A 27,525-nucleotide genomic window follows, 5' to 3' on the forward strand; every position below is an offset into this window, starting at 1 on the left:
TGTGTAACGTGTTCACATGCAATGTTTGCATGTGTCTGGTGTGCGATGCACGCATATATGCGTGCAATTTGCCCATGCGATACGTGCAGTGTGTGCATGTAGGTGTGTAATGTGATGTGTGCAAAGTCTGCATGTGTGCGTGCATGCAATGCATGCATGCATGCAACGTGTCAATGCAATGAGTGCATGTGTGTGTGCAGTGTGAGCATGCAATGTGTGCATGTGGCTGTGAGATGTGTCCATGTGATACGTGCAATGTGTGTGTGCAATGCATGCAAGGTGTGTGTGTGCAAGGTGTGGGTGTGCGATGCTTGCCATGTGCGCACAAATGCACACGGGCATGCGTGCAGATGCACGGGGTACGTGCACGCAAGCACGTGCCCACGAGCACGGAGGCACGCGGCGCGCACGCGGGGCACGGGAGCGTGCGTCCCGCGCGCGGTGCGCGTGCGTCCCGGCGGGCCTGCCCGCGCATCGCCCCCTCCTTCCCGCCTGGGCCCGCCGCGGCGCCAGGGGGCGCTCTGCTCCCCGCGGGGCGGAAGTGCCGCGCTGCCCGCCACGGTAGCCCCGCCCCGCAGCATTGCCCTGCCCCCGCACCGTCGCCCCCGTCGCCACCGCAGCTCCCTAGTTGCGTCGCCCCGGCCCGGCCCGGCCTCGTCTCGCTGCCGCCGCCATGAACAAGAAGAAGAAGCCGTTCCTGGGCATGCCCGCGCCCCTGGGCTACGTGCCGGGGCTGGGCCGCGGGTGAGGCGCCGCTCGGCTCCCCCAGGCCTGCGCGGGCCCGGCCTCGGCCTTCCCCCGGGCCCCCGGCCTCGGCCTTCCCCCGGGCCCCGGCCTCGGCGCTGCCCCTCCCGGGCCGCCCGCCGCCGCCTGCCTGGCCGGTGTGCATCACCCCCTCGGGGCAGGCCGCGGGCCCCGGTCGGGGGTTATCTCTGCGGGACGGCTCCCGGCCGCTCTTTGGGTGGGCGGGTGCGTGTGTCGGTGCGCACTGGGCACGAGTTCCTGGGTGCTCGGGACGCCGCCGGCTGGGAAGGGCTGTGTGCCTCCTCATCTGGGAAGCGTGTGTGTACACGGGGCTCTCTGAAAGATCGTTAAATCTGGGGGCGTTTGTGCTGGAATGGCGAGAGGCAGGTTTTGGTGGTGGGTGGGCACCAGCAGTTGCCCTTTGCAGGGTGTGAGTTGTGTTTGTCCTGCACTGGGGCGTTCGTGCCCTTAGGTTGGGGTGGTCCTACCGGCTGGGCCCTGGGGAGCGTTGGGCACCCGACCGTGGGGTCCTGACACGCCAGATCCCCAGCCTGCCGTGCCTTACAGCCTGCGGGGTCAGCTCCTTACCGTGACTAACTGAGAGGCACCGCTTAGAAGAGAAGGCACATCTTGCTGTAAGATGGATGGTAGAGCAGTGAGCTGGGTGATTATAGTCTTTGTAGATAAAGTTCTTCCTAGAAAAAGACAGGTTTTTTTCACCCAGGCTTTATGAATGTTAGGGATGGGATCTGGCTGATGCTTTTCTCACAGAAGATTGGGGATTTTTGTTGTCTGTTGTAAGTAAGAATTTTGACAGACCGTCTGTGTAACAAACGGTTGGGTTGCTGCGTGCTAAATAGCTGCTACTGGTCTATCAACACAGAGCCACAGGTTTTACCACCCGCTCTGATATTGGCCCTGCACGTGATGCCAACGACCCCGTGGATGATCGCCATGCTCCACCAGGGAAGAGGACTGTTGGGGATCAAATGAAAAAGAATCAGACGGCTGATGATGACGATGAAGATTTGAACGACACCAATTATGATGAGGTGATGAGTTTTTCATCATCCTGGAGATGTTTTTCCTAAGTGGAAGAGGAGTTCTTAGCTCCCTACTCTCTTGCTGTGAAACCCTCTATTAGCTGAGGTTTCAAGACCAGAATTTCCTATAGTTTGCTAGAAGCTCTTTGTTTTTACTTATTTTTATTGAGACCACGCTATACATTATGGTGTAGTGCTTGCAGATTTTTGTTGTGGGATTGGTCTGCTTATTGTGGTTTGATTATCTGTATGGATCCCTGAAAGTCTTGGGAAGACATCCGTAAATTAAATATTAGTTTGAGTACTTTGGGGGATGTATTTTTTTTTTATTCTGCACAAATGAAATCTAAGCTCTTGTGCTTTGACATATATTTGTCTTTATGTGGTCTGCATAGTGTGTTTAAATCCTACTTTGGTTAGATAAATGTTGTGCTATGCTTTTTGTTTGCTTTCAGTAGTTTAAAAAAAGTGTTAATGGAAGAAAATGGTGTTTCTATACTGGGATCCCATTTGTTGCTTCATAGAAGTAATTTTGAAGTAGTTTTGCTTTTGAAATGGCGTGGGAGAATAAATACTAGGGGTGGTAGAAGAAAGCTGCTTGTATTTAGGGCTGTGTTAGTCTGATGCAGTGTTAGAAATAGCCTGCTTGTGCATTTTCATTGTTCTGAGTGGCCGCTGGCTGTAGCGGGAACATAACTGGAGCTTTCAACTGAGGGTACTGCTTTTTTTTTTTTTCCCTTTCTCCAAATTCTTAGTTCAATGGGTATGCTGGGAGCCTGTTCTCAAGTGGTCCCTATGAAAAAGATGATGAGGAAGCAGATGCTATTTATGCAGCTTTGGATAAGAGGATGGATGAACGCAGAAAAGAAAGAAGGTAGGATAAATTACACCAGCATAGGGTGTTCTCTGGTTAGTTCATGTTTTAGTTTTCCTCTACCTCTTCCATTTTCCAGTTCAGATTTTGTCCTTGTCTACTGGGTGCATTTTCAGAAGGGTTCACAGTTTTTATTTGGTTTAATACCATACCTTTGATCCTGTGGCTCCAAGTTTTGAGGATGACCGGTATTTTGCACAACTTGATCTGAAAGTTGGTGTGATTTAATTGCTTTACTGTAGTTCATTAAGGTGATGTGGGGAGATGCTGAGTGGCTGGTTTTGACCCATCACATACTGCACAGCACGCTGGAAATTTTCTAATGATTCCACACAATTGGAATTGTTAGGAGAGTCATGTAATGCAGGTGTCTTATAAACAGGTGTTAGCGAACTTGTTAAACTGCTTAACCTGGTCTACAGGTAAGAGGAGATTAAAGACTGAAGTTGACTTGGTTGGAGACATCTGTTTTTGCACTGTTGTGGTGGTTTGATGCTGGCTGGATGCCAGGTGCCCACCAAAGCTGCTCTGTCACTCTCCTCTTCAACTAGACAGGGGAGGCTCATGGGTCGAGGTAAGGACAGGGGGATCACTCAGCAATTACTGTTAAGGGCAAAACTGACTTGACTTAGGGAAATTAGTTTAATTTATCACCAGCCAAATCAGACTAGAATAATGAGAACTAAAAGCAAAACTTGAAAAAAAAAATTCTTCCCCTCACCCCTCACTTCTTCCCAGGCTCAACTTCATTCCTGAATTTTCTGTGCTTCCTCCCCTTGGATGGTACAAGGGAACAGGGAATGGGGGCTACGGTCAGTTCATCACGTGATTTCTGCTGCTCCTTCCTCCTCACACTCTTCCCCTGCTCCAGTTTGGGGTCCCTCCCATGGGATATAGTTCTCCATGAACTTCTCCAAGACGAGTCCTTTCCACAGGCTGCAGTTCCTCATGAACTGTTCCAACTCTGTTCCCTTCCATGGGTGCCATCCTTCAGGAACAGCCTGCTCCAGCCTGGGTCCCCTGCAGGGCCACAGATTCTGCTAGCAAACCTCCTCCAGCCTGGGCTTCTCTCTCCACAGAGCCACAGGTCCTGCCAGGAGCTGCTCCAACATGGGCTTCCTGTGGGCTCACAGCCTCCGTCGGGCACCCCTTGCACCACCAGTGTGGGGGCCTCCGTGGGCTGCGGTGGGGGATCTGCTCTCCCATGGGCTCCGTGGGCTGGGGGCCACAGCCTGCCTCGCTGTGGGCTTCATCACGGGCTGCCGGGGAATCTCTGCCCTGGCGCCTGGAGCCCCTGCTGCCTCCTCCTGCCCTGCCCTGGGTGTCTGCAGAGTTCTCTCACATACTCTCACTCCTCTCTCCAGCTGCAGTTGCACAGACATTTCCCCCCCTCCCCCCTTCTTAAATACGTTGTCACAGAGGCCCTGCTGCTGTCGCTGATGAGCTTGGCCTTGGCCAACGGCGGGTCTGCCTGGGAGCCTGTCTGTCACACACAGGGGAAGTTTCTAGCAGCTTCTCACAGAAGCCACCCCTGTAGCCCTCCCTCTACCAAACCCTTGCCATGCAAACCCACTAGAACTCTATAATGCTGTCTTATTTGGTAAGACATCTCTGTCATAATGTTGATAACCTAGGCTTGGAACAAATGCTTTTTTTCATATGCCTTAGCTCTGATCAGACATATTTTTCTGTAATATCAACACTTTGTTTTAAAGACTTGCTGAGTGTTACTTTGAGCATAACCTCAGTACTCCTTTTCCTAAGGGAACAACGAGAAAAAGAGGAAATAGAAAAATACCGTATGGAGCGACCCAAAATTCAGCAGCAGTTCTCGGACTTGAAAGTAAGGAAAAAATGTCTGAAATGTGACTCTAGCTTTGTGACATATTAGAGGTGGATGTATATTCTGCATTCCTTTGCTCAGATTTTGTGTGTTAGCAAAGAAGTACTTTGTTATTCTCCAAAGTAGAATTACTTTCTGTTGGAAAAAGAAGTAAATGGATGTGAAGCTGGCAGCTAGTGGTGCAGAACCTCTTCTTGGTTTGAAGCTTTCTCAAGTACTACAGTACAATAATTTCCAGTCTGTTACAGCTGCACAGTTACAGACAGTATAACTGGTATTGTTGATTTAAAGTAAGTGATACAGCAGCTTTTTAATCTGCAGTAAGTGATAAAGCAATATTTCCTCTACTGATGGCGGCATTCAGAGCGGCACTTGGTTGGTGGAAGTGGGTGTTTAGAAGCTACTTTGTAGGGATATGGGAGAGCACAGTGGTTCTGCCTGTTGAGCACTTTTCTTGTGGATACACAAGGTAGTGAAATTCATGCAAATTTTGATACTAGGCTTTTGTTTTGTGCTTTATTGTGATTTCACATCAGTTCTTGAGAAGGTGCTACACTTCAGTCTTTGAGGGACTGATAACTTGTTGGCATTGGAGTCGTAGCTGAGCAGGATCTTTGGACCCTAAATCTGCTTTTGAATAAAATGTATTGTCTAGTGATTAGTAATAAACCACTCAGTGCTGCAGGCACTGAGATTAATCTGAATATTTGCAGCACTGAACTTAATAACAAAATTGATTTGGAATCTCAGTCTGGACTAAAACCCAATTCTAATTAAATGTGTCTAATTCTTTTGTGCATTGGATTAGAAAAAAATGTATGACCTTTGATCTTTAAGTGTTTACTTGATCTTTAAATCTTTCAAGGGGGAAGGAATTAGAGCAATTAAGAAGAAAAAAATTTCTACAGCAAATAACGATGACAACTTCTGTTTGAATAGCGGAAGCTAGCAGAGGTCACGGAAGAAGAGTGGCTGAGTATTCCAGAAGTTGGTGATGCCAGGAACAAGCGTCAGAGGAACCCCCGTTATGAGAAGCTGACTCCTGTACCCGACAGCTTTTTTGCAAAGCATTTACAGTCAGGGGAGAATCACACTTCTGTGGACCCACGCCAGACGGTGAGTACAAAAGCAAAGCTGATGGAGATGTGATCCGTACTTTATGGTTAGAGATGGAGGGTAAACAGTGCAGTCGTAAGTGGGATTTGGAAAAAGAGATACTTGACTGAAAAACTTGGTGTCATTCACGTGTCTGTCAAAGGAATGACTGGATGTTAAAGTCCTGTGCTGCTGGAGTCTTTCAATGCACACCCATTGCCAGAGAAAACTTGAGGATAGGCAGGCAGAGCCTGGTTCTCGTGTTAGAAATGGAAGAATGTGTTTCTTTTCCTTTTTTCTGGCTGTAGAATGGTGATAATGAGTGTTGGTGAGTGCAACCAACATCAGTTTCTGTTATAACTACATTTTGCAAAAACAGAAGAGAAAATAAAGTTGTTTTACCTAATTCTTGGTTCAACCCTGGAGCAGTTACATTAAAAATAATTTGCCTTACACTCAACTGAAAATTCAGTAATTTATCTTGTTGCTACATGACTTGAGGCTGCTATAGTCATAGAGTTATAGGAGAAACTGAGTGGCCCTGAAGTGGCACCAGACATCCATGGGACTTGTTTGTAGATACTCTTGTTTAAATGTGCTAGGTTTAGGTGCTTGTGCTCAAGTTTTTTACTTTCTGATTACTTATTTCACTGACTTACTAACTTGAGTAATTACCCCCAGGTTTGCAAAACCTGTATGAGTAATGTGTTGTGATTCAGGGAAGCCACTGTTTCAGAAGCATCTATGGGGGTTTTAGCATCTCTGTCCTGTAGCCACGAGAGAAGAGCAGGTCAGCCAACAGCCTGAATTATTTCTGAGCTCTCAGAAGAGGTTTTAGGAATGTGTTTCTCTTGCTCTTGTTTTTAGCAATTTGGTGGATTGAATACTCCATATCCAGGGGGCTTGAATACTCCATACCCAGGAGGAATGACACCAGGCTTAATGACACCTGGGACAGGTGAATTGGATATGAGGAAGATTGGCCAAGCCAGGAACACCTTGATGGATATGAGGCTAAGCCAGGTAAGGATGTGGGAAGACAGGGTCTGTCACAGGTGTAACTGGGGTTGGTGGTGTGCTGCTGTTTAAAACCTGGGTTTAGAAAATCTTTAATTCTCTTGGCTGCTAGAAGAAACAGCTCAGCTGTGAAATAACTTTGTACTCCTCCCCAAATCTTATGCCCTTTGGACTAATAGAATTTCCGGAGAAATCAGTGTGTCCCTGGAAGTCTTGGTCATTATGGGAGAACAGACTGCCATGTTATACTGGAGGTGGACTTCAGGCAAACAGCACTGGTAGTTTTACCAAGAGAAGCACCTCTTCTATCCTGTGTAGAGATGCAGGACAAAATGCTGAAAAATACTACTCTTAAATTGTTGTTGACTTCTGTTTCATTGATTTTTCTCATCTAAATCTGGTTTCAACTAAAAAGATGGGCTTTAGCTGGCAAGGCTGTAAGACCTTTTGGTGACCGAAAGCCAAGCTGATTGTTCTCTGGGTTTTCAGTGGTACTGAATTATTAATATCATGTATTTTAGAAGCAGAAAAAAGCTAATAAGCAAGGCTTTGTTTCCTCCTTCCTTGGTTTTGATAACAGATGGATGTCTAGGTTTCTTGTACAGCTGCAGTGTCTTTTCCAGTCTTCAGTGCACACAGGCAGACTGTGGGGCTGGGGATGGTAATTTCAGTAGGGCTGACTTGTCTTTCCCAGGTGTCCGACTCTGTGAGTGGCCAGACTGTAGTGGACCCGAAAGGATACTTGACAGACTTGAATTCGATGATTCCCACACATGGAGGAGATATCAAGTAAGTTTAAGAAGGATTAACTGATTTATCCTCTTAGTAATGGCTGTGATCCTGCATATAAATGGAAATCTGTCTGAGCGGGTGGCTTTCAGCTAGCATTTAATTTGTAAAAGATGCAAGGTGAATTTTTCAGGATGAATCCTTTTAACATGAGTTCTGGTATAGTCTCTGCACAGATCTATTTAGCATCTGACCTGGATGCATCAGCTGTGGGGATTGTTTCTGTTCTATCCTTGCACTAACATGCCAGAGTGATGGCAGTGTGTGACTGTCTGCCAGCCAGGAGGTAACCTGCTTAATTGTACCTGTGTACTGCTAATTTAGGCTTGATTGATGACCTTTGGAAAGCTCTTTAACCTGAAGTTTGGCACCTGTTTCATAAAGAATTGCCATTTAAGGCAAAGCGATACGTGCAAATGTTGGTGCTCATGCTTGACTTAAATCAGTGCTTGTGCTTATCAGCTTCCACCTGCAAGCGCCCAGCTATAATTTCTAAGAATCTTACTTAAGTACTTTGACCTTTTTTTGCCATCATCTCGCTGTGTTAGGGTATGTTTGTAAGCTTGTTTTGGTAGTATGTGATTTGCATCACCAGTGTGGAAGTATTGGAAGTCGCAGTTACTGTGCATCTGAGCGCGGCTGTGAGGAACTGCCTATAAAACAATGATTCAGGAGAACTGTTTGCTAGCATGCTGAAAAATTTCCTGCTTGTCTTTTCTTCTCCTTTAGTGATATCAAGAAAGCTCGTTTGCTCCTGAAATCTGTACGAGAGACCAATCCTCATCATCCGCCAGCCTGGATAGCATCAGCCCGACTGGAGGAGGTCACTGGCAAACTGCAAGTGGCTCGAAATCTCATCATGAAAGGAACGGAGATGTGTCCCAAGGTCAGAATTGCTTTGTTTCCCTGCTGATCCTTGCAGGATGGCAGGAAAAGGTGGTGGTTACGAGCAGCGTCATCTCTCTGTTAAGCCTTTATCAGGCTATATCTGATACAGCTTCACTGCCTGCAGTCTTAAAAGAACACATATGTAGCTAGAAGCTCCAATTTTAAATTCTTGTTTTGATGTAAAGGAAGATTTTTTTCTTTTTTCCAACAGAGTGAAGATGTTTGGTTAGAAGCTGCTCGGCTTCAGCCTGGGGATACAGCCAAGGCTGTTGTGGCCCAAGCTGTCCGCCACCTTCCACAATCTGTCCGAATCTATATAAGAGCAGCAGAGCTGGAGACAGATATCCGTGCAAAGAAACGTGTCCTTAGGAAAGGTGAGAGTTTCTGCAGGGTCAGGGAGCAAGTCTGAGCCTCCCTCTGTATTGCTTTGTTCAAGATATATCCATAAGTTTAAGTGGTTGGCTTTTTTTTTTGCTTCCTTGGTGAAAATACGGTTGTAATAATGTGTGCCTTAATGATGGAACTTGCTGCTGTTGAGTCAAAGGCTAGAGCTGTTGTAGTGTTTTAAAACATCCTTTGGCAGAAAGCTGCTGTTACCGAGTCGTTGCAAAATGACCTTTCACTTACCAAAAACAATTCCAACTCGATCGAAGTTAGATAGGTAGATGAAAGCAATTCAAAAATTATGTTCTAAGGAGAGAAGGGTGTTTTAACTGTCAGCTTGTGATAAATTTTGGCAAAGATACTGGACTTTGAGTTCCAGCTTGTCTGTAACCCGTTAGAGAGCACAGTGATGCCTGATGGAGGAGCTTTAGAGACCTTGGGGTTCTCATATCATTGAGCCTGGTGGGCATTGGGGTTTGCTTTAGTGTAGCGAGTTCTGTGTTCTTAACAAACAGCTATTTTCTGTGTTGCTCATCTAAATCCTTGCACCCTCTGTTGTGTTGGACTTGGAGATTTTCCTCTTTTGTGGAATTACTGTCTTTTTCCAAACGATCTCTTACAGCAGTTTGTTGTGTTGTTCTGAACCCAGTTCTTCCTCACTTGTTTATAGTATTAATTCTTTTATTACTTGAATTTACTGTGCCTGTATCAGTAGAGATTAGATGTTTCATGACTTTTGAATTCTACCAATTATGTGTCCTGACTTTAAGCTAGACAGGGAGAAGGGTCTGGATTTAATATGTTTACTAAATCATTGTGAAGCAGTCTCCAGTATTGAATGGCTTGGCTTCAAAGGAAGTAAATTGCCTTCTGCCTCTTACTATTGCATGTAAAATTGCACATCTCTGGTGAAATGACCTCTTACTGCATATGGATGAAAGGCACTTAAAGGTTCCTGGGTTTGAAGCTGTAGAAGTTCAGACATTAACTATTCAGTAGTTGTTTTAATGTGTATTGGCTAAGCAGTGCAGCATGCTTTGAAGTGTGGCTCCTGTGACACTGTTTGTCCTTCTCAAGAACAATAATAGATGCTGAACAGAAAAACATTTTCACATGAGCAGAAATAGATTTCTGAGTCCAGCTCAGGCAGGAGAGCATCTTGTGTGAAAGCGGTGACTTATACATTAAGTACCGAGTTTTGCTTTAAACATGGTGTTTGTGAAGAGAAGAACATCTTGCTTCAGTTTTTAGAGCCACCTACCTCTGATACAAAGCTGTTAGTGGAATGGAACGTGATTTATGGTTTTCTTTGCAATTTCTGCCTGTTAATAGCCTCACTGTGCTCCTCTGCTATGTGGGGAACATTAGTAATGCTGTGCTTGGAGCTGTTTGTACATCCAGTCTTAAGATAAGTGGCAGTTTAACCCATTATTTCTCCTAAATTAAAAAAGACTGACTGTCAAGTAATGTCACTGAAGTGTGGTCTTTCAGAATGTGTCTCGTCTGTTGGCTGTGTGCATTCCTAACGTCCTGCAGAACCTGTGGAGTTTTGAAAACCTCTCTGACTGGAGAGCCAGTAAGCTGTGTTTAAAATGCACTTTGAGGTGTAAAAACGGAATGCTTTATCTATGAAAACAGGGTCTGTCCTGCTGAGTGATGCTTTCAGCTCTTGCAGGCTGATACTGTTCACTTAAATTCTTCAGAAAGATCTGCTGCTGCAGACTCTAGGGGAAACGGTTAATGCCTGAATCCTCAGTGCACACTGTAAATGTGTGTGTTTCTGTAGAACTGGGATGTGCTCTGAAGTTGAGGCTCAGCGGTGTGCCTCTGCCTTTGAAAGGATCAGCTGTGCCTAGCAGCCTAGCTAAGTTTCTGAATAGATTTAGATCCCTCTTCCCACCCGTTTCTGTGGTCCTGCAGTTATGCTTGCTTTATTGACAAAGGATGTGCTCAGTCCTCTCTCACTATAGTGCGTTTGTGTACAATCACCATGGAAACAGTGAAACTAACACTGCAGTGCAGCTAATGCTAGTCATCTGTGGCGTAAGTTGTAGTGACAAAAGAATAAGAAACCTCCCTTAGTTTCTCGGTGTATCTTCAAGATAGGAGGTTATGAGGAGACAGGCTGAGAAAAGTTGTTGAGATGTTAATGTTTCAGACAGCACATGGAGGACAGTCTGCAGAGGATACAGTTTCTATCAGGAGCAGCTAACTCTTGGACAAGATTAAGGATGCTTAATTAGACTCTTAATTGGGTGGAGCCCATGGTGGATTGCTGAAAAAACACTTTGGGTTCAGTGGCTTAGGGTGCTAGTGTCAGCGATGCCTTTGAGCTTTTGTGCATCGTTCTGTTTTATTTTTGTGTAGCGGGCCAATAACTTTCTGGGAAGCTGTCTGTTAAGCTGTCAGGAGATGCCTATGGGAAAACTCAATTGTGAAGGGACAGTTTCAACATCTAAGGGGCAAGGTTGTGGTATTAATTAGTGTTGAAGATGCTCCCTTTTTTATAAAGGGAGACCCAGTGTGATTAGGCTATCCAATTTGAAGATCCTACTTGTGCTTATTTGTTGAGACTGGAGGCTTTGTTCAGCTAGGTGTTTTACTGAAGAGGATGCAATTACAGCTTGTACAGGGAAAAAGCTCTTGGCTCTCCAAACCTGTTTTTGATTAAGTAGGTTTTTTATTTTCTGATTTTAAGTTCTCTTGTTGAGGGAAGAGATAATAAGTATAGTTCCCTCCCTTCTCTCTTTCAAGAAATTTCATCTGTAGCAGGACAAAACCTTTACTACGTCCTCTTTAAAAAATCCAGTTCTCTTTGGAAAACTGCTTTGTCATGACTGACATAATTGTTTTGCCTCTCTAGCTCTTGAGCATGTTCCAAATTCAGTGCGTTTGTGGAAAGCAGCTGTGGAGTTAGAAGAACCTGAGGATGCCAGGATCATGCTGAGTCGGGCTGTGGAGTGCTGTCCGACAAGCGTTGAAGTAAGTTTTCAAAAAGTAAAATAAAGCAACCCCCTTACACACCACTTTAGGTTGGCAGTAGAGCTTTGAAGACAAAAGGCAGGGTGAGTGCAGTGTGAGTTGTACCACACACTTTATGCCACAGTGAGAAGGGTGTGATGGGTAGTGGACTACCCTTTTTTTCTCCGGAGTTAATTATCTGGTTGTCATTATATGCCTCATTTTCCTGTGTAATTGTTAAATTAGTGATGCCGGTGTGCTGCTGTGCCAGTTGTAGCCACTTAGCCATGTTCGTGTTCTGTTTAGCGCCTCAATGATTGTGAAAACAAGCACAGATACAGCCTGGGGAATCTAAACCAAAGTTGCTTGTTTCTAAAACGCTGATCCAGAGTGTTCTATTCAGCTGTTTGAAAAGCGATGTGAACAGAAAAATGTGAGTGCAGGAGCCCAGCAAACGGACATATCTTGAGATGATTAGAGTTAAGCTTTAAGGGCAGTAGTAGGCTATTTCTATTCTATTTCTCTGTTGGTATTCCGCAGCCTGCTTATACTACTTGAGGACAGTTGCCAAGCAGAAGCAAACAACATAAAGCTGCTTATCTCTTTGGGGCAACACTGCCATAGGGCGGCGTTGTCATCTCCTTGTTCTAATCTGAAATGCATCTTTTGTTGCCCTGCAGCTGTGGCTTGCGCTGGCAAGACTGGAGACGTACGAGAATGCTCGTAAAGTCCTTAACAAAGCCCGTGAGAATATTCCAACAGATCGTCACATCTGGATTACTGCTGCCAAACTGGAGGAAGCCAATGGAAACACCCAGATGGTGGAGAAAATCATTGACAGAGCCATCACATCTCTTAGGGCTAACGGTGTGGAAATCAACAGAGAGCAATGGATACAGGTATTTGCTTGATCTTGGTTAGAGACCCAGATGGACTCTTCAGGTTCTGTTTTGAAGACCGCTGATGGTAGATATTTTAGGGTAGAGTAATTTTACTCTAGGCTTATCAGTGGAGATCCTGGTGAAGATACAAGAGGTGAAACTAAACAGCTGAGTAGAGTCAAGGCTGTAAGTGATACACTGGGGTAACTTTGCATGAGCTGAGGAATATCTGGTTCACTTTTGTCTTTGAAGATAACTGTCTTCAAGATGAAGACATGCTGCCTTAAGTAGGACAGAGGCTTTAAGCCTTCAGTGAAGGATTTTTTGCATGTGTCTCTTGGCTTAAAAGGTATCTGTTTGCCCAAGAAGTCATTGTCAGGTAGCGTTGTAAGTCAATACAAATACTGCATGTGCAGCAGGCAGGAAATGCTCTGTTGGCCCTGTATTGGCTTGTAGTCCTGAGGCTGTACAAAGTAGTCACAGCTGACGCGTGGAACTGTGTTGTCCACTCACATCTACAAAACGCAACCTCTGTGCAGGTTCGTCCCAGGTCATCGTATTTTGGATGTTTTGTACTAGAAAAGTTGCAGAAATGTGTAGGGGTTTCCAGTGGTTTGATCGCATTCAAAAGCTGTGGTGTTTGAGTTTCTTGAATTTAGTCGGACACTTCAAAGACCATCTAAATGGCTTGATGTTGAGGTTACAAGAACCTTTTCCCTCCTGAATATGTACTGTGTTTTGTTTAAGCATCAGTCTTTAAACCAGTTTACTTCTAAAATCACTTAGTGGGTCAAGGCAGCAAAATCTTCTTGACACACTGCTTAAGAGAGTATTGATAATGAACAAAGTATTTGTATTAAACAGATATTCTTGTTAACATCTCAAAGAATTATAATTTTCTTGAGAGCAGTAAAACAAAGGTTAATTTCAAGTTCTGTTTAAACCCACCGCACCCCCAACCACAGCCTCTGCATCGTTGTCTTCTCAAATTCCTTTTCAGTAGAGAACTATTCCATTTCTGTTATCTGATCAGAGGTCTTTAACAAGTTTAAGCAAGACACGCTTGGCTTTCTGAAAGCTTTGTATGCTAGAAAACTCCACTTTTCCACATACGCTCTGGTGAGAGCGCCTTTGCACCTTTCCCTTAGCACTGGCTGAGGGTGTATTCATTTCAATTCAGTTATTGGTTAGCCCTTATCGAGACTTAAGAATCAACTCAAAGCTGAAAGGAGGTCAGTAGTTTTAATGTTACAATTCTTTCTTCTCACCTGCATTTTTTTTTTTATTCACCTTCTGCATTTCTTTATTGGCCAAGTCCCTGTCTGGCCCAGCCCAGGGCAGGTCAGTAGGGCTGTAAGGGGAGACGTTTCACGCTGGAAAGGTCATGCATTGTCACACTTACTCCTTTTCAGTGGATGCAATTAACATGCTCTGTTTCTTAACCAACTTCTGATTGATTCTGTGTACCTTCCTTGTGGGTGTAGGCTCACTGGTTAGTGTCAAGATATGTTTGAGTAATAAGATACTTTTAATGTGGCAGTGACCCGCAATGTCTCTGTGCATGAGGAGTTGCTGTTGCAGGATCTAACTTCATGTGCTGAGTTGTCAAAATGAGCAGAGCTTTACTCTTGTTTCTAGGATGCCGAGGAATGTGATAAAGCTGGAAGTGTGGCCACATGCCAAGCAATCATGCGAGCTGTGATTGGGATTGGGATTGAGGAAGAAGATCGGAAACATACCTGGATGGAAGACGCAGACAGTGTATGTCCAGCTGTGATGACGGTTTTTGTTATATGGTGGTTGTTTGTTGTTTTTGGTTTGTTTTTTTTTTAATTAGGGGAAATTGAACTGGAGCCTGGGAAATTATGCTTTTTTTGTCAGCGAAAGTGGATATGATTCCCACAACACCTGCTTGCATTTTGCCTATCTGCCTCTCAGGAGGTTATTGTATTTTAGACCTTTTTTCAGATTTGAATTTTTACTAAACAAAATGTTACTGTGATAGATAGTTTGCTGGTTTTGGTGTGGTTTTTTTCTTTGTGTATGTGTGTGACATCAACAGAGATTGAGGTCTGGTTAAAGGAACTGGGAGTTAAGTTTAAAGGCATAAATATTGTAGCTCAGGAGTTAATTCAAGACTGGACAGTGGAGTGGGTAAAAGTTTTACCAGGCTTTCTTTGCTTTAGGGGAGTAGTTTGAACACGCACTAAAAATTAAATTATATTTCAGCATGAGAAATGTCCACTTCACTGGCCTTGAATTGGGTTTACAGCAGTAGGGGGCATATGCTGTGACGCTTATAGTTTTGCCTGTAAAACCCCAAGTGCAAACATGAGAGCCTTTACAACGCCTTGGTGATGTTTCAAGCTGTGTGTGTCAGTCCCACTGAAAGGCCAGTGATACTTGCGCTCTGATAGAGGTACACACGAAAAGTTCTTCCTTGCTTCCTTTTAAAAAGCTGGTAGCAACTGTTCTGTTATATATAATGCCCCAATGCATGTATTATTGAGAGTTCTGTGTTGAATTATGCATGTGCAGTTCTTTCTTGCACTTGATTTCAATGCAACTCTAAACTGACTTAGTTCCGATCTGGTTTTCCATAGTGTGTGGCTCATAATGCTCTGGAGTGTGCTCGAGCAATTTATGCTTATGCCTTGCAAGTTTTCCCGAGCAAGAAAAGCGTGTGGCTGCGAGCAGCATACTTTGAAAAGAATCATGGAACAAGGTATGTGTGCTGCATAATCCTTGGGTGAAGGGCTTCATCCTTCTTACCAGGTGAGACATGGGGGGAGGGAGGAAAGCTAGATGGCCTTAAAAGAAAAGGCCGATGACCCCTGAAGCGGTGTGTTGCACGTGCAGAGTTAGTTCAGCTGGTGGAAACTTGCTGGCATTGTTTGCAGGTCTGACCTTCTTCGTTATTGTTGTGGTCTGAACATCTTTTGTTTTTATGAAGCCATAAAAAGTTTTTTGGCAGCAGGGATTACTTGGTAAAAATAGCTGTGAGTAGGCAAGGTAGGGATAGTTGTCTTTGTGAAGACATTTCTAGAAAAAGTTGGGAATACAAATCACCTAGAAATACAGCACGTGTTTATTTTTCATAGATGAACTACTTCATCGCTGCAGCTGGCCGAGCATCTCTGGCATTTTCTGATTGAATATACTGTGAATGTGTATCACATTCTTAATTAAGATTAATGTTATACTGTCACAGCTCAGGCCTTTTTTTTTTTTTTTTTAAAAGTTTATTCATAAAGCTTTACACGTCTGAAACTTTCTGTCCAAAGTTTAGTATAAAGCAAACAATGCAATAGACCGCTTAAACACGTGGAGTCGTACTTATTGGAGCCAACAAGACTGCAGTGTGGAAGTGAGTGCAGATGCTGAATTCTGCCTCATTCAGCCCCTTCTGGTTTGTTTTTTTTTAACAAGTATGTCTCATTTTTGATGTTTTTCTCCTGTTTTTCCCAGTGGTGGCTGGCTTTTAATCCCCTTGTTCTGCCTGAAAAGTGTGTTTTCCAGAGAAGGAAAAAAATTTCAGTAAGATCAAGCCAGCTTCATCTAATAATTCTGAAAAACTTCCTGTCTCAGTTTCTACTAAGGTTTTTTAGGAAGAACAACTCTTTCCAAGACAGATGAGCTGTTTGTGCACAGGGTCTTTCCGCAGAGGCTATCAAAGAAAGGTGTCTGAACAATGAGCCGTTTGTGGAGTGCTGATTTCAAAACCCTTGTGAAAAAAGACCCCACCCTTTCCTTGTTATGAAGCAACTTATCAAGGTTTACAACGTTGGACTTTGCAACAATATTTATAACATTGAGTGATAGTGGAAATGGTGTGTGAGAGCTCGTCTTTGGCATTATTTCGGGTGATTGTAACTTGCTCTTTCTTGTCTCAGGGAATCCTTGGAGGCTCTTTTGCAGAGAGCTGTTGCTCACTGTCCCAAAGCAGAAGTGCTCTGGCTCATGGGAGCCAAATCAAAGTGGTTGGCGGGAGATGTGCCAGCAGCTAGAAGCATTTTGGCCCTGGCTTTCCAGGTGGGTATGTTAGGCTTGTGTGACGGTGTTAAGTACAACTGGTAAAGAATACAGAGTAGGCTTTTTCTGTCAACACCTGATTCCTGCTGCCTTTCAAAATGATGAGGGCTTCCGCTGTTCTTTGGTTGTCTTCTGTGGCAAAATGTTCTCCTGTAAAATAGCAGCAGGCTGGAAGCAAGAGCGTATTCCCACTCTTTTAGTAGTACCACACCAGTTTCTGAGTTCATGGACCATTAATTTTGCTACCAGGGCTCCCACCAACTGCAGTCATGGATCAAAATCCGCTTGTCTTGGGTCGCCTGTCTCCTGACTAAAAAAGGTAGTGGTCTGCCCTAATTAATTGGGTTACTGCATTACTTAGTTTTGGACCAAACCAGCTAATCCCCAGCTGAATGAGTGGACTTGTCTGCTGGATGCTGAAAGGATGGGCAGAGTGGTACAGTTCTAACACTGGCAACGAGGCTTGAAAGCTAAGTAATAGCAAAAGAAATGGCAGGTCCTGAGATGGGAGGTGAAAGATACTTACTTCCTAAATTCTTGGTGCTTGGTGCTTTTTGTTACCGTCCTGGAGATGTCTTGACATGGTTGCCACTGAAATGACTTTTACTGGAGGAGCTTTCACAGACCTCAGTTGGGAATTCAAGCTTTTTTTTTTTTTTTTTTTGCTCAGGGATAATATAATGAGGGTCTCATTGTGGCAGACCCTATGATGTTTTTGGTATTTAAACTGGAAGTTCAGAAGATCAAGCATTAATGCTTTTCAACAATTGAGAAGCATCCAACTTCTAAACTGGCATATATCTTTGTGTTGCGCATCTGTTTTGGAGAATTTCTATAAACTTCAAAGGTCAAAGAAAATGGGGAGGAGCTTGAACTGAAAAAAAATCCTACTGTGGATTGACAAAGCTCTGATTTCAATTTTAATCTGGATCAAACGAAGGATTAAATCTGCTGTTGATTCACTGTATACATTTGTCTGTCATTTTATGTTCTTGCAGGCCAACCCCAACAGCGAGGAGATCTGGCTTGCTGCCGTGAAGCTCGAGTCAGAAAACAATGAATATGAAAGAGCAAGGAGGCTGCTGGCAAAAGCTCGCAGCAGTGCCCCCACTGCAAGGGTAAGGATGTGTGAAGGGTGGAGAGGCTGAGACCTCGCTTGGCCACGGGGGAGCTGAGACGGAAGGAGGAGTTCCTTCAGTTCTGCGGCCTTAGCGATTGACCGCATGGCTCCCTGCCATTGCCTTTTGCAGGCATGTGGCCGCTTTGCTGCAGCGCTTCTCCAGCAAATTGCGACACAAAATCACGGCATGATGGGAAAAAAAAGGCTAGGATCAAGTGAAGGGTTTCAGTTTTTATGACACAAATGGCAAAAGTCAGGAAATTCCCAGTTTACAGCTGTTTGTATAATGTTCATGTTGCATAAAAGCATGTCTTGGAAAAAAGAGAGAAAATACTTTCACAGAAGACTCACTTAGGGTTGCTGTGCTAAAGAGAGCTCTGGTTGAGTTTGTTGTTTAAAGTTACGCTCTTTGTGTTTATCTCGAGAGTTACATCTGGTATGATAAACTTTGCTGATTTTCAGCTGTTTGTACTGAACGATTTTTAACTTGTCCAAGTCAAAGAAAAACTGGTTTGGTCTCCATCCCCTGTCATGTCCATTCCCTGCCCTGCCTCCCCCTGCCAATTTGTGCTTCATCATAGATCTTTTAAACTGTCCTCTTCATCTTGCGTCAGTCAGGCAGCTTCTCCAGCTGGCAGCTGGGGCTCCAGCTCTGGTCTCAGACTTCATGGCTCCCTGGTGAAGTCATGGAGGGGGAGAACTTGGGAACGGGGAGGATGGGGATCAGAGAGTAGTGAAACAACCTTCAGTCTATAATTTATATCTCATAGCTGTCATTCTCATCTGTAGCCAAAAGAAAGGCATGTGGGGGCAGAAAAGTGTGTGTACCGGTTTGTAATTAGCAGGACAGCAGCTGCGACTGGAAGCCATAGGTAAGAACAGGTGGTCTTGGTAGCTTGGATCTAAGGAGGTCAGGTTGTGCTGATGAAGCAGGCTCAAATTTGTTAATTGGTTCTGCTCTTAAAGCTATGCTCTTTGTACAGATATTATAGAAATGTCAACTCTCTGCTAATTGATAAAATATAGGTTGATCATGCTGTTCCAGCTTCTTTAATATTTGCATTTACCTTTCTCATTGTTATCTGTTTCCACTGGTACTTAACCCTGGTATTTATATATTATTTTTTCTACAATTTTATTTCAAACTGTAGCTAATCAATAACATTCTAATGTATGAAAGTGGGAACCCACCGTGTTGATGGGCTTTCAATGGCTGTTAGTGTTAAACAGCTCTGGTTTGTTCTTAGGTCTTCATGAAGTCTGTGAAGTTAGAGTGGGTGCTTGGGAACATTGCTGCGGCCCAGGAGCTTTGTGAGGAAGCCCTGAAGCACTATGAGGACTTCCCCAAACTGTGGATGATGAAAGGACAAATTGAAGAACAAAAAGAGCTGGTAGAGAAAGCACGGGAGGCTTATAATCAAGGGGTAAGTTGTATGTTATTGCAAGTTTGCTTTGTGCTTCTGGCGTGGAGAGATGTCTCTCTTCGAATCAAAATGGGGAGGGCTGTGTCCTAAACTAACCGAAGAAATTATTTCTGTCCTCTGTCATTGGTTAAAACAATAAGTAAACGAAAAAAATTAGGACCTTGAAATAAGAATTTTTTTTACCCAGTATCTATGTGCAAAATTCACTTCCTTGCTTGAGTGAGTTTGCTGTATGCTTGACTCCTCACTGGTAGGAAAAAAAGGCATTTCACAATAATCCTCTCAGACCTGTAAAGACTAAAAGCAGAACTCTTGAAAGAAAAGCCTCTGAACGAGCTTTTAGATACACACTGTAAAAGGAGATGGTCTACAGAGCACTCGTGTCTCTTTTAAATGGTAATTGGTGTCCTTGGGTAGGAATGGTTCTGAAAGTCGTCAGCCATGAAGGTAATGTGGAAGCAGGTTTCTGCCAGTGTCCTATCCTAATAACTTCCCGGCCTTCAAAGGCACTGTGTTCCCTGAGCACTCTGTTGCTGTAGTTTGGGTGTGTCTTAAGAGCTTTCCATCTCCAGATGAAACACAAATTTTAGGTGTATTATTAAAGGAGATGTATTCTTTCTCTTGCTACTGGCATAGCTCAGTCATAGTTGATGTACTCAGCTGTTCTGGATAGAGGGGAAACTTGACTCTGGTACTGTTCTGTGCTGTAAGACTAACCAGAAATTTGAGCAATGTAATCAACTTTGTCTCTCTTTTTCTAAGCTCTCCAGGAGGATGCAGGGAGGGAAGTTCTCTTCTGTAGGTGTTACGTAGATTTGGAAAAATAAAAATAAAAATCTTGTATTACCATAGTTCTTTTTTTTTTTTCCAAACAGTTGAAGAAGTGCCCCCATTCCATACCCCTGTGGCTTTTGCTCTCCAGGCTGGAGGAGAAAGTTGGACAGTTGACTAGAGCAAGAGCCATCTTGGAAAAGTCTCGCCTCAAGAATCCAAAGAATCCAGATCTCTGGTGAGTTGTGTGGAGATGAACTGAATTTGGGCTACAAAGCCCATGCATTCTTCAGGCCAGCTATTTTACATCATCTTCAGCCATTTGAACGTGGAACTTATGACCATGCCTATCCTAGAGTTTCTTCTAGACTAACAACTTCTTCTGAATACCAGAAATGCTTTGGTGATCCTGGCTAGTATGTAGCTACTCTAAGGAGCTGGGGACTTGTTTCTTTACGGACAGTTGTAGTGTACACAGTAGTCCCTTCTTAGATTGTTTTTGATATAGAATAAAAAATAGAGAATATATATAGAAAATTACAGAGTAAAGGTCATGTTTATTTTCAGATGGAGAAGATTGACATGTCAGTTACCTACAGGTATTCAGAATATGAGCAGATGTTTGCAATTTCTAGTGACCTTCATGTGACCTGCTGTTTGTTCCTGCCTAGTGAGTATGTTGTTATAAATATCATCACTGAGTTTCTTCCTTAACAGGTTGGAGTCTGTGCGACTGGAGTATAGAGCTGGGCTAAAGAATATTGCAAATACTTTGATGGCCAAGGCATTGCAAGAGTGCCCCAATTCAGGTGAGCTGGATCTCATTTCCATCTTAAACATGGTTGTTTTGCCTAGCTGATAAAAGGGCTATCTTTTTTCAAGATGTCCTTTCTAGCCATGTCTTAAAATACTGTGTTTTGGGGAGGTGTCAGTCATCCTTCTGCAAACGTTGTTGAGGATCTTTGTGAATATTCCCAGTTGCTCTGTGCTGTCTCACACCAGAGAGGTCACAGGTTGGTGCTCGTTCCATTTTGCTGCAGTACCCGGTATATTATTGGGTCTGTGGTCCACAGTTTATTCCCAGGTTTCCTGGGAAAGCATCTTGGATGCAGGTGGCTTTTTGCTGAAACTGGTAGAAGCCTGCCAAGGTTTCAAATTGAAGAAAGACTCTTGAGTGTTTGTAGTTAGGAAGTTCAGTGGGAAAAGAGTGGGTATTTCCCTGTCTCACTGGAGTACAGCTGGCTATAGGAGACTTCTTGTTGGTTTGCCTACGCTGGTTGCACTGCTAACTGTGTGCTGAATAACCTGTGCTGGCAGCAAAATTCAGTTATGGTCATGATTAGGGGATCATGTACCATAAATATGTAGTCCTGGGTTTTGACTATTTAAACTCATTTAAGAAAAGGCTGATAAATCTTATAATAGGCTGATAGGTCAGTTGGTTCTAACCAGCAGTGGAAACATTTCCCTCTTGGGATGGGAGGAGAAAGTGCATAATGCTTCCCTATTTTTTGACGGAATTGCAGGAAGACAATTATTTAAATGTGTTGACATCTTTCGAGAGGTGTCACATAACTACAAAACTTAGTGGTCTGCTGCAGGGCAAGCCTTTCTAGCTTGCCTTCAGGGTAGGTTTTGAAAGGTGTTCAGTTGGTGGCTGCTTTAAGTCCCTGTGAAGTAATTGGAAATAAGTGACTTTTATGACATGATAAACTCATTGCAAGCTGCTCACCATGTGAGTGGGTCAACAAAGCAATACCACCCAAGTCCTACTTTGTTTTGTGAATGACCTAATGCTTAATGAGTGTTTGCCACCACAGGCTCTTTTACAGAATCTTCCTGTTGCTATGGAAATGGGCAGCAGGATCTCAGTTTTTGTTTAAATAAAATCGCTTCCAACTCTATCTTAAAGCTCTACAAACCAGAATAAAAGCCTGCAGAAATTAGCTTATTGGACACCTACGGTCATGAAAACTAGAGACTTGAGTCCATTGATTGCTGAATTGATTCCTGCTTGCTTATGACTGATGTAGACAGGCAGCATGAAGAGTAAAACTGAAATGTAGTGGTGGTTGTGTCCTCAGCGGGCCTGAAAATGTGGTTTGACCCTATATATAAAGAGCAAGAAGAGGAGAGTTCTGCTCCAATCTGTCACTGTAGTCATCAACGCTTGTGTATATTCTTGTGGGGCAGTTTATAGGAAGTGAGAGCACTTTGATAGAGTCCTGGCAGACACAAGTTTTCAGGCTTTACTTTGAAGTGATCAGCAGGTGTGGCTGGCTGACATGAGAAACAGAAGATTTCATGCTCCCCTGAGCATATTTCCTTCCTTCCTTTCAGCGGTGAAAGGAGCTGGGGATTAAACCTGGCTTTCCTGGACCTATGTTGTCCTTGATCGTATGTGTGGAGAGCCAGCATCAATAAGACTGGTGCTCTCTGGCACCCTCGAAACTGCTTCCAGATGGTGTACTCTGCATCTTCTGGGACTTCTGCCACTGCAGTTTTGCCATTCAGACAAATGGTTATCTTTCATTTTTGAAAGGCTGATTTGCCCTCCCTTGTTCAATTGCTTGCAGTGGGTTAGCGCACAGCAGTGTGGGGAGCACTGAAGCTGCAGGAGGGTTATGGTACAGAGGCGTTCAGAACTGAAGGTCCAGCATGTAGCTAAAAATTCAGAGCACTGAATGAGTTATCCATGCAGAAAGAATGATCTGGGATGAGGCTGGGATACAGATGACCACCGGGGTGGGGGCAGTAGCACTGCTTGTGTTGGAGAGGGTTAATGGGGAGGGTTAATCTCAGAAAAAACGCTAAACAATCTTCCTGCTTGACTTGATGAAGGAATCCTGTGGTCAGAAGCAATTTTCCTTGAAGCGCGACCGCAACGAAAGACCAAGAGTGTGGACGCTCTCAAGAAGTGTGAACATGACCCACATGTCCTGTTGGCTGTGGCCAAGTGAGTTCCTGCGCTTGATGGAGTAATAATACCCATTTCTCTGTGTGGCTGCATCCATGGTGAAACACTGCGCTCAAGCACGACCATGTGATTCTGGCTGCAGCAGCTCTAATAAGCCCCAAAGCAAGTAACAGCTCTCAAGCTGTCTCCTAGTAACTGTGCAAATATCTCGCTTGATTCAAAGCAGGGGATGTCAGCCTGCCCTCAGGCTGTTCTGGTGGGTCTGGGACTGCAGCACAGACAATACATTCACACAGAGTTCCTTTCCAGGGCTGGGTATTGGCACTCAAATGGCTGGCTTTCTGTCCCTTGAAAGGGTTTTTGGTGTGCTTTCAGGTGAACCAGGCTTATTTAAGATTTTTAGGATGTTTTAAGTATATGTAAAAATAAGAGCAATTTTGGCTGGTTATTTTTCAGTTTTTATGTGGCTGTGTATTCTTCATCTTTTCTCTCTGTCCTAGATTCTATCAGATTTTTTTTAATCCTGAGCTAGATTCTGTGCTGTCATGTTCTTCTCCCCTCCTGAATTTCTATTATGTCAGTTTTCTTCAATTGTGGCCCTTCCTGGAATGCAGACTACCACTCATACTGTAGTTTGCTTCCCTGAAATGCAAAGATAATCTACTAGGAATTGTTGTCTTGTCTAGATCAAGTTGTGAGGCTTCCAGTGATGAAAAACTGCTGTTAGAATTGACTTACACCACATCCTTCCTGATCTGATGTGCGAACAGCTCTACAGCAGTCATGATTGGAACAAACTTACTTTTCTTCCTTTGTGAATACCAGAAGTGGTTAATGCAGGAGGCATTTTGCCTGAACAGTTGCCCAATTCTTTCACAACTCTTTTTTTTATAAGCCAAAGAAAACTGTAGGATACACTCCAGTGACTGCAACACTGGGTTCTGCCAGATAATGACAGCTGACTTGTTCAGCATTAGCAGCAAGTGAGAAAAATGTTAACTTTTGCTTGATGGGAACTGCTTCCAGGCCCCTTCTGGTGCAGCCTCAGAGACTTTAGCAGCTAATCCCAACACAAACAGCTTCCACCTCCCATCATGACTTGCATGTAGGTACAGTAATACCATCGTGTCACACATCTGTGAAAAACTTTTGTTAAATATGTTGCTGAAAATGGCCACTACTTGCAGGTGTTAAGCCTCTGCTATCATTGTTCGCGCTCTTTTAAATCACAGTTTATTTAACACGGAACAATCAAGAGTATTATAGGGCTTAAAAACAATCACATAAGCTGTATAATTTTATGACTGGCTAAGCTCTTTATGAGGGATGGCTGTCTGATCTGATAAAGACCTTACTAGCTCAAATGAACTCTTTACTGCAAAGGAGTGAAACCAAGAGTCTATTGACTCAGCTGGTTAATTACTGGGGAGAGATTTCAGAATTCGTGAGTACCTTTATGAAATGGCAGCAGCCAGGTTGGGTGCCAGGATGAGATTTGAGTGTGGAAGCTTATGTGCTCACCTTTCCTCGTAAAGTGGAGCTGACAAGCTAGGTCTGCTCCCCTAAACTGTGCTTTGTGGATGTGAACGCGTGCCTGCACACAACTGTGGCTCCAGGAACCTGCATGCCATTTTCACCTTTTCAAAGTTATTTAGTTGTTAGAGGCTAAAATCAACTTGAAATAATAAATGGGAGGAGGAGGAGATGAGGGCATATGATCCTGTCTCTTCAGACACCAAATCTGCAACAGCAAAATTAAGCAATTGAGTTAGCAAAGATTGGGCTCAGAGAGTAATATTTCCCCGCTCAGGGTTGTCCGTGTCTTCCTGGCACCAAGTTCACCTGCTTCACTAGGGGAGAGTGAAGAGGAGGTGGTGGATGGTCTTTTTGGTCCTCTTGGATCTCTTTCCTTCCCAGGGGAAGGTCAGTCAGCAGATGCCCACAAAAGCTGTGCTGTTTCCTCCTTGGGAGAGCAAAGAATTGAGATATCTGTAGAGCCTCTAAGTTGGGAGTGCTTGCAGGTTGGCATGTTCCCCTAAAAAGAGACTGTTGACTCACTTTTGCTTTTCTCAACAGGCTGTTCTGGAGTGAGCGTAAAATAACCAAGGCCAGAGAATGGTTCCACCGAACAGTGAAAATAGATTCAGACCTGGGGGATGCCTGGGCTTTCTTCTACAAATTTGAGCTCCAGCATGGCACAGAGGTGAGTGGGTCCCTGGGAGCAGGGAGCTGGGGAAGGCAGCAGGGATCTCTGGCTGGTGTTGGGTACCTGGTCCTGGGGATGGCTGCGGTGCTGGGCTGGACATGCTGCTGCTGCTGCTGCCTGTGTGGCTCAGATGAGGCTATGGCTGTCGTGCCTGGTCATGAATGAGCACGAGCAGGCCTGTGTGGTGGCTCTTTCAAGGCTCTGTCGTTAGCCGATCTGTCTTTCAGGCTGCTTTGCTGTCCACAGTTACGCTAGTTTGTGCAAAAATCTGTGAAATCTTTCTTCTGTAAAATACAAGCTTTCTTGTAGGTGACTTTCTTGTAACTGCTGTGCTGGGTTTGTGTTAACTAGTGCTGTTTCTTCACAAGTGTCAAGCACAGGTTGCACGTGAACACAGCCAGAGGAACAGTCTGTTCTAATCCCTTATGGCAGTTTTTACTGCCTGATAATATTGAAATAATGGGAGTGTTTACCTTCTGATTGCAGAGAGACCTCTCACTTGACGGATCTCCTGCAGGTGGTAATGCAAAGGAAGCTTCTGCTGCAGTTCCTCTGGTGTAGTCAAAACTTGCTTGACTGTAATTTGGCCAGTTTGTTCAGCAAGGCAGGAGAGCTGCTGCCTCTGAATTTTGACTCAGGCTCCTGTACTGCCTTTAAAAAACAAACAAAAAACCAACAAACCAAACCAAAAAACCCACCAGAAGCTTTGGAAGAGTGTTTTGAATTGGCGAGGGAATTGTTAAAATTTTGGCTCTGTGCTGGAACAAACAGGGCATTAAAGAGACTTGCAAACTGTCGTTTCTCTTCCTTAATAGGAACAACAAGAAGAGGTGAGGAAGCGCTGTGAGAATGCCGAACCTCGCCACGGAGAGCTCTGGTGTGATGTCTCCAAGGACATAGAGAATTGGCAGAAAAAGATCGGAGAGATTCTTGTGCTTGTGGCAGCCAAGCTTAAAAATACCTTCTAGAGTGTGCTGGTTTCAGCTGCGTTAATCATCTCTGTAGGACTTGTCTGCTTACCTGCTTTTGGTGCGTTCGCCCTTATGGTGGTACAGATTTTGGAGGACAGGAGGTCGGTGGTGGTATGAAAGATCTTCCAAAAAGAAAAGCCACTTCCTTCTGTTCCCAGCGATAGTGCTCTTGGCTCACACAACGTGGTCATCGGCTTCTGCAACACCTCTGAACGTTGTTGCTGGTGTCATGTAGGAGAGACCAGCGGTCTTGTGGGGCTCCACTGGCGTTTTGATGCCTGAATCCCCCCTGTAAATACAAGCTTTAATTAGTGCTTGTATGAATTCTGGTATCTGGCAGTGCCTCTGGTTTCTTCCCTAGCATGTGTTCCCGTCCTGTCCCCGTTTGTGCAGTTTCTGTCATGTTTGGCCCGTCTGGTGCTGGTTCCTTGTCAGCAGATCTCATTTGTTGCTGTTTGAGTTCACTGAACATCCTTGAAGGAGACGAGTGGAGTTCTGTTGGGGGAAGACAAGCAGCCCAGGGGAAGGACTGGGCTGTGCTGGCCCCTCTTTCCATCTCCCCCCCTCCCCTTTTTTTTTTTTACCCCCTTCTTTTTTTTTTTTAAGTTTTTTGCCACAAGCCTGGTTTAGCTTGGTCTTCTGGCAGGCTGCAACACAACTCAGAAGTATTCCTCAAACCTGAGCAGATGGAGCATTTTGTGAAATTCAAGAGCATATTTTTAGAAACTTTTTCCTTGATTTTTTAGATGTATATAGTATAACCTTATTCTTTTAGGTGTCTGATTTCACTAAAGGCAGTGGTATTTTGAAGTAAGGCAAAATCCTGCAGTCCCTGAAGGCCCTTTTGAAGGAACAACATTTATTTAGAGTCATTGAGAGACTGCGCACTTTTATGGTGGCAACTGCTTTCAGTTGGGATGATGCTTTTCAAGCACAGGTGGAAAAAGCAAATTAGTGAGAGGAAAAGCTCTGTGTTCGGGACCCTTTGTAAGCTGTCTTCAATTTTCTACACTTGTGATCTGTATTATTTTGACCTCCAAAAACTTGACTTTCTTGTGATTATTGAATGAAACTTAATGTCTTATGTGTTAGAATATAGCAAAAGTATCCAGGTCTCTGTGTGTGCGTTATATCATGTATTTAGTTGGAGGTCAAAACCTCTTATCACTTGTTTGGACATTAGTATGTATAAAATACAGCTTGGGGTTTTTTTTTTCTGTTTCCTTATGTTCTCTTATAATGTGGTCTTGCCCTTTGACTCTGGGAAGAGTGGGTCTGATAGCAGAAACCTTTGAACTTACCAGGCTCCCACCACTGTAGGGACATATCTGCCAGCGGTGCTTACACCAGGTTGTGCTACAGCCTTTTGCCAAAAAGAATGAGAAGCCATGTCTCTTAACATCAAAGTAGCAACGGTTGGTCTTGAAGCAAAAGGCTGTTTTTCTCTCCGTTTATAACGGAAACTCTTGTGCTTTCTCTTGGAATAGTTGGTGAAAGTGTGTGAAGCTGCATTTGCATTAAGGAGGGTGTAGATCACGGATGTCCCATGGAATTGTAGTTTCCCA

At 44.2% G+C, this 27,525-nt stretch overlaps 1 protein-coding gene across 2 annotated transcripts; it reads left to right on the top strand.

The window, feature by feature from the left end:
• The first annotated feature begins 565 nt into the window (after positions 1–565).
• PRPF6 (pre-mRNA processing factor 6) lies at positions 566–27,176 on the top strand. Of its 2 annotated transcripts, XM_040608687.1 has the most exons (21): positions 566–744; positions 1,628–1,796; positions 2,543–2,661; positions 4,426–4,504; positions 5,444–5,620; positions 6,467–6,622; positions 7,311–7,405; positions 8,135–8,291; positions 8,505–8,667; positions 11,541–11,659; positions 12,319–12,537; positions 14,158–14,280; positions 15,123–15,244; positions 16,413–16,551; positions 17,550–17,669; positions 18,919–19,095; positions 19,971–20,104; positions 20,584–20,675; positions 22,708–22,822; positions 24,860–24,986; positions 25,805–27,176. In XM_040608687.1, exons 1-21 carry the CDS (start codon positions 674–676, stop codon positions 25,955–25,957), a joined length of 2,826 nt encoding a protein of 941 aa, XP_040464621.1. In that variant the 5' UTR covers positions 566–673; the 3' UTR covers positions 25,958–27,176. The 2 variants fall into 2 exon arrangements, with proteins under 2 accessions (XP_040464621.1, XP_040464622.1); XM_040608688.1 differs by lacking the exons at positions 24,860–24,986; positions 25,805–27,176 and adding an exon at positions 23,031–24,839.
• The last annotated feature ends 349 nt before the right edge of the window (positions 27,177–27,525 follow it).

Source organism: Falco naumanni, chromosome 10 (assembly GCF_017639655.2).
Source record: "Falco naumanni isolate bFalNau1 chromosome 10, bFalNau1.pat, whole genome shotgun sequence".
NCBI lineage: Eukaryota > Metazoa > Chordata > Aves > Falconiformes > Falconidae > Falco > Falco naumanni.